Source organism: Ochotona curzoniae, unplaced genomic scaffold (assembly GCF_017591425.1).
Source record: "Ochotona curzoniae isolate NIBS_2020 unplaced genomic scaffold, NIBS_Ocur_1.0 contig_3520, whole genome shotgun sequence".
Classification (NCBI taxonomy): Eukaryota; Metazoa; Chordata; class Mammalia; order Lagomorpha; family Ochotonidae; genus Ochotona; species Ochotona curzoniae.
The window spans coordinates 22,344,155-22,360,014 of record NW_024465894.1 but is presented as its reverse complement, the minus strand read 5'-3'; the positions used below and the strand labels follow the sequence as shown (position 1 = coordinate 22,360,014).

Here is a 15,860-nt window from a genome sequence, read left to right as displayed (position 1 = left end):
TAAGATGAGATCTCAAAAGATAAGAATTATCTGCAGAAAGAAAAAATTCATTGATCCTGGGATCAAAACTTAGATGAACATTATTTCAGAAACCCTGGGATAACTCTGGGTGTAAGGAATAGGTTCGAACCCACTTGATAAAGTCAATGATACAATATGAAAACAGAGAACTACTGTCCTCTGAAGATTCCAGAACAAATACAGCAGAGAAGGGATGTCCACCTTGACTTCTCGCAAGCCTGATTTTTACGGATCTCATTCTCCAACATGGAAAACAAAAACACAAAAATTTATCATGTCCCTAATGGTCCAAAGAATTCTTAGAGATCTGACAGGCTCTCCTAGGGGCTGTTACTGGCTCATTCTGTTCCCTTCAACACAGAGCCCAAGTTCTCCTCTTGGGTGGTTTGGGAACTTTGTGTTGCCTATAGTCATAATGATTCGTAATTATGCAACCATCAAAGGAGAATTTTCTGGTTTGCCTAGTCTAGACAACATCTTCAAAGTGAATGTTGAGGTTGTGAGACATCTGAACCAGAACCAAATACCACACATCACTGCTAGAGATACAGCAAAATACCCAGTGGATGAGTCGCAGGATGCTAACGGCTTTTGTTGCTGCTAGTGAACGTCAATATATCTGTGTCAGTTATTCTTCTCTCCAATCCACATAAGGAACTATGAGTTCATTTGGAAGATGCCACACAAATAAAACAAAATCTGCTGGCCACCCCAAAGTTATCTCAAAGTGTGGCATTCCCCAGGACTGGCATTGTAGCACAGAGGATTAAACCACCAGTCCATACAGGTATAGGTTACAGTCCCAGCTGTACCACTTCTACCTCAGAGCTCTACTGAAACACCTGAAAGCAACAGATGATGGTTCAAGTGCTAGAATTCCTGCCACCCACATGGGAGACCTGGATGGTGTTCCTGGCTCCTGGCTTAAGCGTGGCCTGCACCAGCCACTGTAACCATTTGTGCCTTAAGCCAGCAAGTGGGAGATTTCTCTCTCCTCCTTTCCCTTTCTTCTTTCTTTCTCGCTTCTCTCTCTCTCTCTCTCTCTCTCTCTCTCTCTCTCTCTCTCTCTCTCTCTCCCTGCCTTTCAAATAAATAGGTAAATCTTTTAAAAAAAGATTTTTTTAAAAAAAACAATTTGTGCCTATTCTCAACATTCTGCCCATGTACTTCTTTTTAACAACTTTTAGTTATTTATTTGTTTTCATTGTATTTGGAAAGTAGAGGCAGAGAGAGAGAAGGTGATCTTCCCTCTACTGGCTCACAACCCAAATGCTCAAAAGAGCCAAGTCTGTGCAAAGCCAAAGCTACGAGCTGGGAATTCAATCGGTCTCCCACACTGGTGGGCAGGGACTCAAGGACTTGGGCCACCATCTTCTCTCCCAATGGGTGCGCATTAACAGGAAGCTAAAACCCACAGTGGAGCCAGAACTCAAACCAGGCATTCTATTACAGAATGCAGGTGTCCCAAACTTAACCACTGTGCCAAATGTCACCCCCTTCATCTCTTAAATGTCCTAACTGCCTATCCTCACCACAGTAAAATCCAATTCTACCCTGAGTTGCAGAACAGACAAACCATATTCAAACGACAGCAATGTATAAGATTCAACACTTACCATCATCTCATATTTGGAATTTATTTAGGAAATGAAAACTCATTCTGTGGTTCCAGAAAAAAATTAATAAATGTCTCTAAATAGATGGTAATTTCATGTTTATCTTCAGAGAGATTTAGCTGCATTAGCAGCACTATTTCCCAACACCCATAATCTTCTAAATTGACTTATCTGATGCTCTTAGCATCTATTTGTTTGTAGACTTAAGCCTAACTACACACCCTTTTGAAATGCTCTCTGTGCTTGTGAATCTAACTAATATCATTTTGTCATTTGCTGCCATTTTTCTCAAGAAACAATATAGGGCAGGAAGAACCGTGTGGTACTGCTTCACATCAACCTCATGCTTTGATGCAAAATACAGAGGAGACATAAGGAAGAGAGCAGAAGGGAGGAATGAAGCTCTCTCCACATGAAAACCTTGCATGGTAGGCAAACAGATGCAATGTAAGAGGACAAGGTGTGGAGTCAATAGGAAATAATAGAAGAGTCTCTTGGTAGAAATGAGAGCTTCTGAGTAGTAATTAAGGGACTCAGACTTGGTTTGTTCCCTTTCATCAATGCTTTTCCAGAAACCTCGTCTCCATTCTGTCCCTGGCATTCTTAACTCAGCCAACCTTCTCTGGATTTTGTTTAATTGTCTTGCAGAAATCCAAATAAAAACAGCAAATTATTATGCTTTCTTCAAAACTGTCAATAAGTCCAAATTGTGTTGGACCATACTTGAAAGGGCTCTGGGGGAGACAGCCACTTCTGAACCACAGGCTCTCTGTATACCATGTGACCCACCATAACTGGGTTCTTGGGGAGAGTTCCTGCTGTTCCACTTTCGTTCAAGCTCCCTCGTCATCCAACTGGGAAAGCAGCAGAAGACTGCTCATGTTCTTGGGCACCTGTCACCGACGTGGGAAACTCGGAGTTCCAGCTCCAGGCTTCAGCCTGGCCCAATCCCAGCCACGGCGACCATTCGGGGAGTGAAACAACAGAAGGAAAAAGAGAGAGAGAGAGAGAGAGAGAGAGAGAGAGAGAACGCCTTTCTCTCAGTTGCTCTGCCTTTCGAATATATAAATCTTTTCAAAATTGTGCTCATTTCTACCAAGAGTGCTTTTCTTGTGGAATCTAACTTCATGCTGGAACGGAAAGGGAGAGTGCACATACACAGGTATGTGTAGTGTGTTCTTGTTACATTCTCTTTCGCTCTCACTCTCGCTCTCAATTGCATATGCTTAGCTCCTGAGCAAAGGTCTCTTACCTCTCATCCCTGTAAAGCAGGTTTTGAACTTTGCAACGAAATGCCAACCAAATCTCCGTAAATACGCTGGAATGCAACCTTGTGTGAATTGCTTGGAAACAATTGTCCTCATTTCGTCCCAGCAGAGCCTCCTCCACCGGTCCGAGCCAAGGCAGCCAACCCTGCAGACTGCGGGCATGTGTTTCCTCATGGGACAACCCATCAGACCCCTGCCACTGGGACCCAATCCACGTCCTTCCAAGGACGCTCAGGGCCAGTCTCCCGTCAAGCGCGTGGGACCAGTGGCAACACCTCCTCCAACTCATACCCTCGCTGTCCTTGGGCCGCCCAGAGTCCCCACGCCCAAGAAGGCGCCTCCATGTGTGTTCGCCCTCGCGCATCTCCGCCAGGGCAGTCTGGACAGCAGCGCAGCATAGGCTCCTTGGGGAATCAGCTCCAGGGCCAGTATACGCACAGGGCTAGCCCGGCCTCCCGCTGCCCTTAGCTCCTCACCTGCAGCTTTTCCCTGTATCCTTGCCCCTTGAGTTGCCCAGAACAGACTGTTTTACCAGATTCCCTCCCCCCGCCCCCCCGACCCTTTGGCGTACCAGCAAGGGAAGCAAACCTCCCCCTGGGGATTTGCCCCAAGTGGCAGGGCAGGGGTAAAATAAGCTTTGTTATTGGGAGGAGCAGAGTTACGAATGCCGTGTGTGTGTGTGTGTGTGTGTGTGTGTGTGTGTGTGTGTGAGAGAGAGAGAGAGAGAGAGAGAGAGAGAGAGAGAGAGAGTTGTTTTGCAGCGGGGCAGCGGAAAAATAATAAGCAGGGACGAGAAACAAGCAGAGGCTGAGGCTGGTGCCCCCAGCTCCCCTCGGGACCTCTGGTAGCCGTGCGCTCCGTAATTCCATTTCCAGAGCCGTACAGATTTCCACAAACAATGACATCACTCGGGCGCCGCCGGCCTGCTTGCAGCTGGGGGGATTTTCCTGGGTGCGCGGCGGCCGCCGAGGCGGAGCTGCAGGAGCGCGCCGGCTGCGGAGGGGACGGGGGGCGCGGGCTCGCGGCGCCTAGGCCCTCCCCTTCTCTCCCTCCGCGGAGGTGGCCGGCCGGGCCGGGCCGGGCCGGGCTGGGCTGGGGGCGGGCAGGGGCGGCCCAGGGCGGGGCCCACCACTTCTCCAACCCTCATTGGCCGCGGGCGGGCGCACGTCAGCCGGGCTGGTGCTCTCCTCCAGCCCCTAGGGAACTGGAGCCGAGGAGGAGCTGAAAATGCAGATTTAGCATCAAGCACAGACATACACTCGCTCTTTCTCTCTGGTACACACAGCTCCCCACGCTTGCACCCCTTACAGCGAGCCGGGTCGCCGGGCCACCCAGCTTTTCCCTCCAGCCAGGAGCCGGAGGGGAACGCACACTTGATTTGCTGCTCTTTAACCCCCTGTTCCGTCTCTTTCTCGACACAAAGATTTTAAAGAAAGAAAAAGAAACTATAAATATATATATATTTTTTATTTGCACCTTCCCTCCGGGTCCCCCTACTTCACCAGCCTGCGCGCCTCGGAGCCGCACTTTTCGCTCCCAAAGGAGGATGAAGGGTGGTTGTATCTCCCGCTGGCAGGCGGCCGCTGGGCTCCTCCTGTGGGTCACGGTTTTTGCATCCTCCGAGAGAGCAGTCTTCACGAATCATTTTCTTGTGGAGTTGCATAAAGGGGGAGAGGAAGAAGCTCGCCAAGTTGCAGCAGAACACGGCTTTGGGGTCCGAAAGGTAAGCTCTCTCGTGCATTTCGCATGTCGTTTGCCCAACGACGGGTAGCCCTGCGCAATCTCCATGCAGATTTGCAAGTTTTTCTCTTTCTCCTACGATGCAGATACTCTGCCATCGGCTCCTCCAACACGACATTGCCTCCGGTGATCTCTCACGGGTTATGTAATTAAAATGCCCTTCATCTGTACCAGTAAGGTCATCAAAATAATTTATTGCTCTATGACTTGGGGGCAAAAATAAGGCCACGTCTTTCAAAGGATGCTGTGCGCCCGGCTGCTGTCCGAGGTACCAAGTTCTCCAGGCTGCCTGGAGACAGACGGATGGAGCCCTGCACAACCGGGCTTGGCGTCCACTACCCCGCCAGGGACGACTCCCCTCCAAACCCCACCTCTGGTGAAAGAACAGTTTCAGAGCCACCGGGCCCAAAGCTTGGACGGTGCCCTCAGCGACCCCGCGCTGGGAGGACTTTCCTCCTTGGGACTTCGGTCCCTGCTCTTTCCCGGGAAAAGCCGCTCCAGACCGGGAGGATCTGACATAAGAGCTGGTCTCTCCCAAATCTGGGCGGAACTTCTGAGCCCTATTCCTCCCCTCACCCTTACCCCCTCCCCGCCTATGACTGCCCACCCCTGGATCATGCTCGTGGTTGGCTCCCTGGTCCTCCACTAGCGGCAGGTGTGGACTTTGAGTGGAATTCTCCACGGAGACGCGGAGGTGTCCCCTTCAGATGCGTGGGCAGCCAGCCTGGCTTTCCCACGACAGCGTGGGAATCCCCGTTGCCCTAAGTTGTCAAGAGTTCAACTGAGCAATTAGTGAAGGCTCCGGGTCTCCGATGCCTCTAGCCCCTTTGCAGACGCAGGGTGACCATTCTGAGACGACTTGGAGGAGAGTGCTGGCTGGGGACCGTGGCTGACATGCTTGCTCTTCCTTGGAAATATCTGTAATGGGGATCGCGAGTGTCCTTAGGGAACCTGGCCCGATTGCGATGCAGTGGGGGTTAAGGAGGTGCAGATCTGGAGCGAGGGGACACCAACAGACAGAAGGACACGATGTGGCTACCAGAGGCTGTGCGAGAGAGATTCCACGCCCCAGGAAAAGAGGCGGGACGTAAGCGCTGGGTGCTTCTGATGTTTGCTTTAACCTGGGGCTCCGACCAACTTCTTCTGTCCCTCCTTCCCACGCCTCTGGCTCCTAGCCCAGCCATCACTACCCCCGCAGATGCAGCGGGCTCTCCCACCTCCCTGCGATTTCGCCCCCGAGCTGATTCCTACCAAGTGCCCTGTCTGCCTTTGGCGCGCGGGTGGGTCTCGCAGAAGCGAACTTGTTGCTAGCAGGAGGCGTGGGTGGAGCAGGGGCGATAAGGCGCCAGTGGAGGGTGCAGCTCGCGAATGTAGCTGCCGAGCGCCTGGGGACCGTTTCAAGAACACCCCTCAACACAGTAAAGGAATATATTCTGCCTTATTACCCTGTGCTAAACTTGGGGCTGGGGGCGGGGAAGGGCGTTAGAAACACAGTGCTGATTGTCATTAGGGAACAAGTGTAGGAACACTGAGGTGCTGTGGTCCTTACATGAATTTCTCATCTGATCTGGCAACCCTTAGAGGAGTACTATTAATGAGACTGATCAGGAAACGGGTTCAGACAGAAGCCCAAGTTAAAAATAGGTAAGGATTGAAAAACTGATCTTTCTGAGTTGAATCCCATGTTCTCTTCCTCCTTGGTCCACAGGAAGCCAGGTGCTGACAGCTATTCTGGGAGTTAGGATATGCTGAGAATGGATGTGGCCCTGGATTATTTCATCCTTGGGTGTAAAGGGCTGCGGCTGATACAGAAAGACCTGTGACTCGCTCCTCTAGGCATGTACCGTTGCGTGGTGTGGGTACTGTCCTCATTAGTTTTATCTCCTCTTTGCTTCTCCCTTTTAAAACTGCTCTTAGGCTCTGACCTCAAAAACTTAACCAAATCTTACTGTAGTGGAGAATAATGCCCTAACTTACGAATTTACCCAGAGGTTACTCACTGTTCCATGCAGCAATAAACAGATTATTGAGAAATTCAGTTAGTTTGTTACTTGGGGGGCGGGGGGCGAGGGTCTAAGGATAATACAAGAATCATTTCTATACCTTAATCCCTTAATCTTTAAATCTCAGGGAGCTTGTCCTTTTGAGGCAAAACCAAATAACTAGGCCTCTTACTACCCCATTCTTCCTGGGAGAGGAGCCCTGATTTTATTCAGACACCCAGATCTGAAGAAATGGATTTTTTTTTCCCCCTGGCCATCTCTCTTCACCTCTCCATAGTTCGACAGGTGGTAACCTCTAACCTAAATCCAGTGAGGTAACAGTCTGACAGGATACTCCCACCCTGATGAGTCTGCAGGGTGTAACTGACACCTGTCAGGATAACCCTGCTTTTTCTTTGGACTCAGTTCCTGTCCACCTTTCAAGATCTGAACCGCAGAACCCCCTTGACTCCATTGCACTAAACATGTGGGGGACCAATAAAGAGAAAGTCTGCACTACAGAAACTAGTGTGTTCCACTGCTTGCCTGCATCATTTCACACAAGTAAATACATTTCAGGAGAGAGGGGACTGCTACTCTGGAAATGGAACTACTAGGGATGAGAGCATCTGGTTTCCTCCGATAACTACTCCCTCTCTGTTCTTGCCAAAGGAAAGTGCCTTAGCTGTACTGATTAGTTCAGGCTTCTCAAACATTGTTTTCTGGTCTTTTTCTGTACTTTTACATACATTTGTTACTCGCTGTGCATTTGAAACCTTCAGTATGTCCTTCCCCTATCTTACTCTGATTTCAAGCAGCATCCCAAACTCCCTGCTTCTCTGTTCCCCCATCCCATACAACATGTCAGACACCAAATATTCTCAGTGATTATTTATTATTGGCCCTTGTGAGGAGTCAGAAATATAAGCTAGCTGAACCTGCTATTTTTCCTCAATTGTGCCACAGTAATCTCACAAGCCTATGGAAGGAATAACTGCATCACCCATAAGTCTCAACTAAAACTCTTAAAGCACCAAGAGGTTAAGTAACTGATAATATCTGCTAAGTGAAAAAACTCATTTAAAATAAAAAATTGCTTGACTAAAAAATAATTTTTCTACATCATGCTCCTGAATGCCTCTTGAAGGCACGGTTTTAGATTTGTGATATTTTTCCTTTCATTTTAACTTTTTGTATACTCGCTATTTATCTGTTATTAACATAGAAACATAAGTCATCAAATAATGCTTATGTTCATGTTCTTATTCAAGTTCACTTTTCCCAGAAGAGACAAGGCATATGAATTTTTACAGCCTCTATATATAGCATGGTGACCTGAATATGAAGTATTCAATAAATATTTATTGATTATTTGATATTTCCAATACCATGAGCAAAACTGCTCATTTTCTCTCTAAAACGGAGTAAAAATACTACAAACTTACCACCACCACTTCCACAAAAGTTTATGTAGATTGAAATTTTCTATTATATCATGACCTGGTCCTGGCCCATATATATGCTATGTCCGTTACAGAAGATACACATCTTGAGGAAAATGAGTTTACAGTGATCACAGACATGGTACCGCAAAGGGTGTCATAATAATCCAAGTGCTACTACTTTTAGTTCTATTAAAACATAAAACAAAAATTATTTATTAAAGCAAAAATGTTGAAATGTGATAAAAAAATCATAAAAGCCAGAACAAATTTAAGGCAAAAGAAAAACCTTATAATTCAGTATTATTGTTTCATTATAGTCTGCTCTATTGATTGATTGATTGATTATTTACTGAGGGCTGAGCCTGGTTTGATTATACAAGTAAAGTAATGGAAGTTTTATATGTGTGAAAATGTTAAAAATTATGTAGTTATTTGAAAGGCAAATACAGAGAATGGAGAATGAAGGAGAGAGAGAGAGAAGGAAGGAAGGAAGAAAGGAAGAAAGGAAGGGAGGAAGGAAAGAAGGAAGGAAGGAGGAGAGAGAGAAATTTGCTGGTTCACTCCTCAAATGGCCACAACAGCCAACGCTGGGCCAGGCTGAAGCCAGGAGCCAGGAATTCCAACCAGGTCTCCAACATGTGTGGCAGGAGTCCAAACACTTGGGCCGTCTTCCACTGCTTTCCCAGGTAGTAGCTGGTTAGGAAGTGAGTAGCCAGGTCTTGAACTTGCACTCATATGTGATGCTTATTTTTAATTCTCAAGTCTGATAACAATTATACTGTCAAGTACTGAATGTAAATTTCTGATCATTTTGCTTTCATGGAAGTGTAGTATCACTTAGGAAAGAGCTCAGCTTAATAAATTTGTGCAAACAGTGCATACGTGTGTAACTACTCTAAAGTAAAAAAATGTTTTGCTTATCTGGGTGGTTTTCAGGTTTGGACCATTATATAAATGTTGTTTTTCTGCATGCTGAAGTACAGTTGATCCTCCATGTCTGGGAACTCAGCTTCTATGGACTTAACCAAATCTTAAAAAAATATTTGGGAAAAAAATCAACTCTGCACTAAAAGCATGCAGCCTTTTTCCTGTCATCATTTCCCCTTCAGCACAGGGTAACCATGGTTCTTACAACATATGCCTTCCATTAAGTATTGCAGGCAATCCAGAGATGATGTCAAGTATATAGAAGTATGTGCATAAAGGATATGCATGTCCTGCACCATTTTGTGCATGACCTGCACTTCCAGAGGTTTGATAATAACAAGTTGACTATTTAGCAAATACTCTTCTCCTGGAAAGCAGCATGGATTGACTTCCATAGCCATGATAATTGACTGGATGATGAATCTATACCTAGTCCATCAACAACTCATCCATAGGATAACCAAGGTCCATGAAATGATATGGTTCAAATATTTCAGTGAACTTCATTTAGAAGGAATCATAATTTTCTCAGCCAATAACACAGATTCCCACAGGAAATTTTGCTGGCTAGTTGGTATAGAAAAGAGAATAGAATCCATTCAGACAAAGGGGAGGCTCAAACATTTTGTGTGAGTTCCTAATAGTTTTCCATCCACATTTTACAGCAAAAATTAACTGTGACAGCTGAAGACATAAGTCACCAATTTCATTTCCCCTTCTTTATGAGTCACAGCAAGACCACCTATCCCAGTCGGCACTCAAAATAAGTGTGACCATGTGGTCATTTCTGTCTGTGCATTAAGAACCTAAATAATGAATTTTCACCCTTGAGCTGATCGATAAAAATTCCCTTTTGATTGACTCTAGATTCTTCACTTTCTATCGTTTTTAAAACAGCAACTTTGTAAAAGCCAAATGCTAAATATGGCAGAATCATAAGGCACAAAACACCCATGTCTCTGATTCTGGACTTAAGAGCTCTTATATGAGAAGTGAAATGCTATTATATTACTGAAACTAGGGTGTTAATCTTTAAAGCAGTAAATGTTACCCAAACTAATAAACCGTCAGTAAATATCCCTTTCCTACTGTTGCTGAAGTGAATCTCTAAACCTTACAACCAAGCCAACTCAAATTATAACAAAAACAATTTCTGAAAGTCTTGTGAAAAGCTTTTATGTTTGAATCTCATACCATCAACCAACTTTTCAGTTATTTAGGATTTGTGTTCTCTAACAAAAATATGAAACGCATGCACTGCTCAGTTCCTCACACTGATAATCAGTATGCTCTGCTCATAATAGACACTCAACATGTGCTTCTTGCACCACAAGAAGATTTGGTCAGGAGCTCAGAGAAAAAGTGCTGGAAGAACTGCTCTGCAAGATGTTATCCCTGTAGGGTCCATTTCAGTTCAGCTAGGAGGCAGAAAAGTAACAAGCAACCAGAAAGTGGGTGACTGGCATGCTTCCCTGAGTCCCTACAACCTTCCTCTTAGAAGCTATCAGTAGTGAACATAGGAACTCTGAGCAAACAAAATAACATCTACAGCTCAAGTCTAATCAAGATACAAAAAGGAAGAGAAATTATATCACTTTTTCTCAAGTGAATGAATAGCTGGAAATCAATTTCTATTTCAAAAGGTCTTATTAGGTATAGATCAGAATATTATAGTTGGAAAGTGATGTTCTAGCAAGGTTTGAAATAATTACATATTCAGTTCTAAATGTTCAACGTAAAACTTTGAGTAAAACACAAAACTCGAAGTTCAAACTTCTCCCGACTACAGAATTAGTATCATTTCATATTTGAGTTCACACCCATCATTTTTAAAAGGACTCTACTGGATTTACAGATTGTGTGTGAGATCCAAATAACTTCTGGACAGTTCAAAAGCAGGAGTTTTTAGTTATTAAGATGCATTTTTATAGCTGAAGTTCACTAAAGTCCTCAAATGGTAAGAGTTAAGAAATTACATCTGAGTTAAAATTTTAGTAGCAAACAAATAGGTGGTTTTGACATGATACATATACCAAAAGAGCTAACCTGCCATGAAAAATTCATTTTGTTCATAAAAAAGTAAGTTGACTGTGGCTTTTTGCATAATGCTGTGATAATCTGAGTTTTTCTGATGAAACAGCTGCATGTAATAAATGCTTCTTTTGAAACTCTTAATTTTCTTTTGTAAAGAAAAATATATTTGGGAATGTTGAAGGATTTTTAAAAAGATTTATTATAATTACTCAAAAGGGTGACAGAAAAAGAGAGAAAGAAAGGAGAGAAAGGGATCTTCTATCTACTGGTTCACCTCCCAAATGGCCACCATAACTGGGGCTGGACCAGGCTGAACCCAGTCTGTTCCCCCTGGGTGAGTGACAGGGGCCCAAGAACTTGAACCATCTTCTGCTGCTTTCCCAGGTGCATTAGCAGGAAGTGGATCAGAAGCAGAGTGGTCAAGATCCCAAGCAGTACTCTAATATTGGATAACAGTATTACAATCAGCTGTTTAAACCACTGCATCACATTCTGCTCTTGTTATAGAATATTGATAGTCCTGGGGTTACCCTTTATTTATAACTTTAAATTTGACATTAACTTCCGTAAATATCCAATTAGTCTCATTTTTTCCATAATTGCTTTATTTAATGCTCTCTTTATATCAAGGGAAATTTAAAGAACAGTGAATAACTTATTTGGGGATATCAAGAACATACAGATAATCACTTAGTTCTAAAATATTGGCAAGGTGTTATATTGTCATTAGAAAGTTCAGCTGGGGCAAGAGTACTTGGGTTTCACTGTTCTAAAACTTTAATATAAGGTGAAGGTAAGAACATTGTCAGTCTTCTTTTCTATGTAATCATAGTATCTGACAAAATAGCCTGCCATGAGTACTTGTTGAACAAATGATCTAACTTACACTGCTATTAAACTGAGTAGACAATTGAGCACTTTTCCTTGTTTTATTTAAGCAAACAAGGGTGGGTGCTGTAGTGCAGCAAGTCAAGCTGCACTCTTGGATGCCTACATTCCATATCAGACTGTCTAGGATCAAGTTCTACCACTGTTTCCAGTCCAGCTTCCTTCTAATGCTCTGGGAGGCAGTGGATAATGGCCCAAGTATTCTTGCCAATCATGTGAAAATGTAGATGGAGTTCCTGACTCTGGGCATCAGACTGTCTGACTAACTGTTGGAGGCAATTGGGGACTGAATCAATGGATGGGAAGTCTCTGTTTATCCCTTTCTCTCCCTTTCAAATAAATACATAATCCTTTAAAAATGTGTAAGCAAACCTCTTTTATTTATGAAATGGCGAACATCTCCTTGTAAGGATGACACTCTTAGCATTGTAGCACTTACGAATGCCATAAGTGGAAATAATCAAGTTAAATAAAATCAAGATAATTAAGAAGCTCTAATCTCAGGAAAAATATACCTTTTTATTTTTTCCAAAATCAAACCTTCTCATTACTTGTAAAAGTAGCATTTTGTACCAAAAGAAAGCTCTAGAAGAGAGTACATTTTTAGTAATCCAGAATCTGATTAGTCAGAAATAACCACTACCAGAACTAGATCAATTTTATTGGAGATATTTCTACATTGAAAAGTATAGAAGCAAGCAATATGGGATCACATCATATATTTTATTTTTAGTTTTTAGTTATTTAATTTATTATTAACAGAGGATCAGGACATTGAAAGAAAATAAAAGGAATAGTTAAACTCTGCCATACAAAAACATGGTATGGCCTCATAGTGCTTGCTAAAGTTTGGAAAAATACATCTAATAGTTGGGAGCTTGTGATTATAAATTTTATGCATAAATGATTGATAATATGTATTTAGTCATATTTAATTATCTAATTACATATTTCCATTTCATTGGGGCTTACACTCAATGCTTTCCAGAATGGAGAAATCAGTATTCCAAACCTTCCTCTCACCTCCCTGCTTCTGCATCCCAATCTTTGTTAGCTCTATTGTTATTTTTGCATCATATCACAAATGTAAATATTAACCTTCTTATAAACATAGTTCTTACTACTGCTTGTATAAATTCTATCTTAAAATTACTTCTAATTTCATTATAATTATTTTTTTCCAAAATCTTTATTTTTTCATTTATCTGTTGGTTAGCTGGGCTTTATTTAAAAGTGAAGGGATTCACCTAAGGAAGACAAGGGAACTCTCCTCAACCAGACTAAAAGCAGAAAACTTAGTGAATGGAGTCTGGTTTATAGACACAGAGGAGACTGTGTTGGTAATATCCATTTAACAGTCATGATTATTTTGAAAGAGCAAAAGGCAGGATCAGTGTTGAAGTGAAGGAAAAGGTGATCAGGTGAGTGGCTTCAGGGGAGTTAAAAGTTTCAACACTGCTGGAGGGAACAGGAGAGAAAGCTCACAAAGACCAGACAATTTCTGAACCATACTCGAGGTTCAACAAGCAGAGAATGAATCTTAGCAGTGCAAACTGAGTCCTTTTATTAGACAACGTTCAGATTTGGACTGTGATGGGATAGAGAAATATGAAAAGAGCATTTTTTAAAAATAGGGAATTTCAATGAATGAGAAGAATGGGTGAATTAGGAATGACAAAAAAAAACTGAAAGGAACCAAGATTTCCAAAAACTAAACACTAGAAAATGACAAGGTCCATGGAACTGAGTTACCAAAGGGAAAAAGAGGCAAAAGTGGTGAAGAAACTGAAAGTCATACATTGACTAACCCATACACCACCTTCTTCATGCCAGAGAAGTAAATGTCATCGCCTAGGAAGACTGTTGAAAGAAAACGTCTTGGAACAAAATGTTATAAAACTTCAGACTTGAAGGAAGAATGAGAAGTGAGGAGAGCAGGCAGAACTTGGACCACCAGAGATATAGGAGGAAAACTGAGAGTATGCAGGGAATTTAAGGAAGGGAGATGTTTATGGAATCAAGAATTGGGGAGCCATGACCACTGGTTTTAGAGACGAAGTCACTTGGAGAAGTCAGAGGAGTTGTCTCAGCACATTGGAAGAGGAACTGTACATCCATTTGGATCACCAGGAGAAGGTAGGACAAGGATTTCCACATAGCAGATTCAGGGAGTAATACTAGAATAGAAACATATTGCTATAGGAATGGAGACTTGAAATAGAGGTGGGAAAGCAGGAATAAAAGGATGCAATATGGAGCACCTTGTCATCATGGATAACAGGTACCCAGACTCACTCAGGCAATCTAGGAACTGGCAGAGACCACAGGACTCAGATTTATTCTGCCTGAGAGCTGCAAGAACTGGGATATTTATATGCCACTTGCATTCAGAGATTGGTTGGTGATTGATAGTTAATCTAGGCTGTGCTAACTCTCTGGTGTTATTTTGTTTGTTGGTTGGTTTTGTTTGTTTGTTTGTTTGTTGCCTGGCATAGGTACAGATAGAGCAGAATTTGGCCATCTGGGGTGGTGGGGTGGGGACTTTGAAAAGATATGAGGAGGCTGACAAGCACTCAGTAGAGAGAGCTGGAGGATCTGAACAAGCGATTGCTCATGTCTGCTGTGGGAAGAGTAATGGAAATTCTGATGACATGGAGCTAACAGATGTGGACAATTCCTGTAAGAAGTGCAGTGGGGAAAGGAACAAAAGAAGAAAAGTGGTAGTATAGTACCTTGATGCTGTTATAAGGATTTCTATGAATAATGATTTCTAAACACTTGTCAGACAACTTCGAGATTGCTGCCCCACCAAAATATTATGACATGCATAGCTAATCAGAGCTGCATGACTCTAACTGGTTTATCCAAAGTCATTAACATCTTAAAAATAATAACTGCAATTACAGAATCACAGCCTGTCAGAAAAGGAAAGGATCTTAAAAAGACATTTTTAACCCTTCATTTTATACATGAGGAAAATTATATTAAACACTATGTTTATGTTCTTAACTATTTTGAAAGAGAGTATGAGCTCTATTGCCAGTCGGCTGTAGTTTATACAATACATTGTTGGAACCATGAACCAATTTTTCAGACTTGATGAAACAACAAGCTGGAAGATTCTGTCTCCTGTGATTGCTTAGCTACATAAACAAATTTTATCTGACCATACCAATTCATTTCAGATTCTCTTTATCTATTCTCAGCATTTGATACCTAAAATTTTTATGAATTCATGTTTTACAAACAGCTGCCCATGAATTACAAGATCACACACCAACAGTGGACTCTTGATAGAATAAAAACATAGCTATCCCCTCAGTGAATAACAGTGCTGTATATTTAGGAAGCACTAAGTAAACATCAAAATACATGATTAGAGAAAAATGTAAAAGTTTAGCAGTATCATTACATGTTTCCTGTAGTATAGGTGAATGGGGCAAGAGATGTGAAACTAGGAGGGCCAAACATGCTAGGAAAAATTATATGAACATCCCATTTCATGCCTATATTAAATGGCTTCCATCAGGGCCAGTGCTGTGGTTGAGTGGGTTAACCCACCACCTGCAACACCAGCAGCCCATATGCATGCCAGTGTGTGTTCCAGCTGTTCCACTTCCAATCTAGCTCTTTGCTACTGCACCCAGGAAAACAGCAGAATATAGCCCAAGTTCTTGGGCCCCTGCTCTCATGTGTGAAACCCAGATGGGGTTCCAGGTTCCTAACTTCAGCCTGACCCTGGCCTGGTTGTTGCACCTTACACCTATTTAAGATTTCTCTGCCTGTCTGCCTGTCTGCCTGTCTGTCTCTCTCTCTCTCTCCACATGTATGTGTGTGTGTATAAAACTCTGCTTTTCAAGCAAATACATAAATCTTTTAAAATGCCTTCCATCAATAATTTGCCCTTCATAGCCTAAAATTTTGTGGTTCAGTAGCTAA

General features: G+C 42.9%; 1 protein-coding gene across 2 annotated transcripts in view; it reads left to right on the top strand.

The window, feature by feature from the left end:
• Positions 1 to 4,451: 4,451 nt before the first annotated feature.
• The window catches only part of PCSK2 (proprotein convertase subtilisin/kexin type 2), a 213,378-nt gene continuing 201,969 nt past the window's right edge, over positions 4,452 to 15,860 (top strand). For both annotated transcript variants that reach the window (XM_040981190.1, XM_040981188.1), the window contains exon 1: positions 4,452 to 4,628. In XM_040981190.1, the coding sequence (XP_040837124.1) occupies positions 4,452 to 4,628 (177 nt within the window). The remainder of the gene's footprint in view (positions 4,629 to 15,860) is intronic.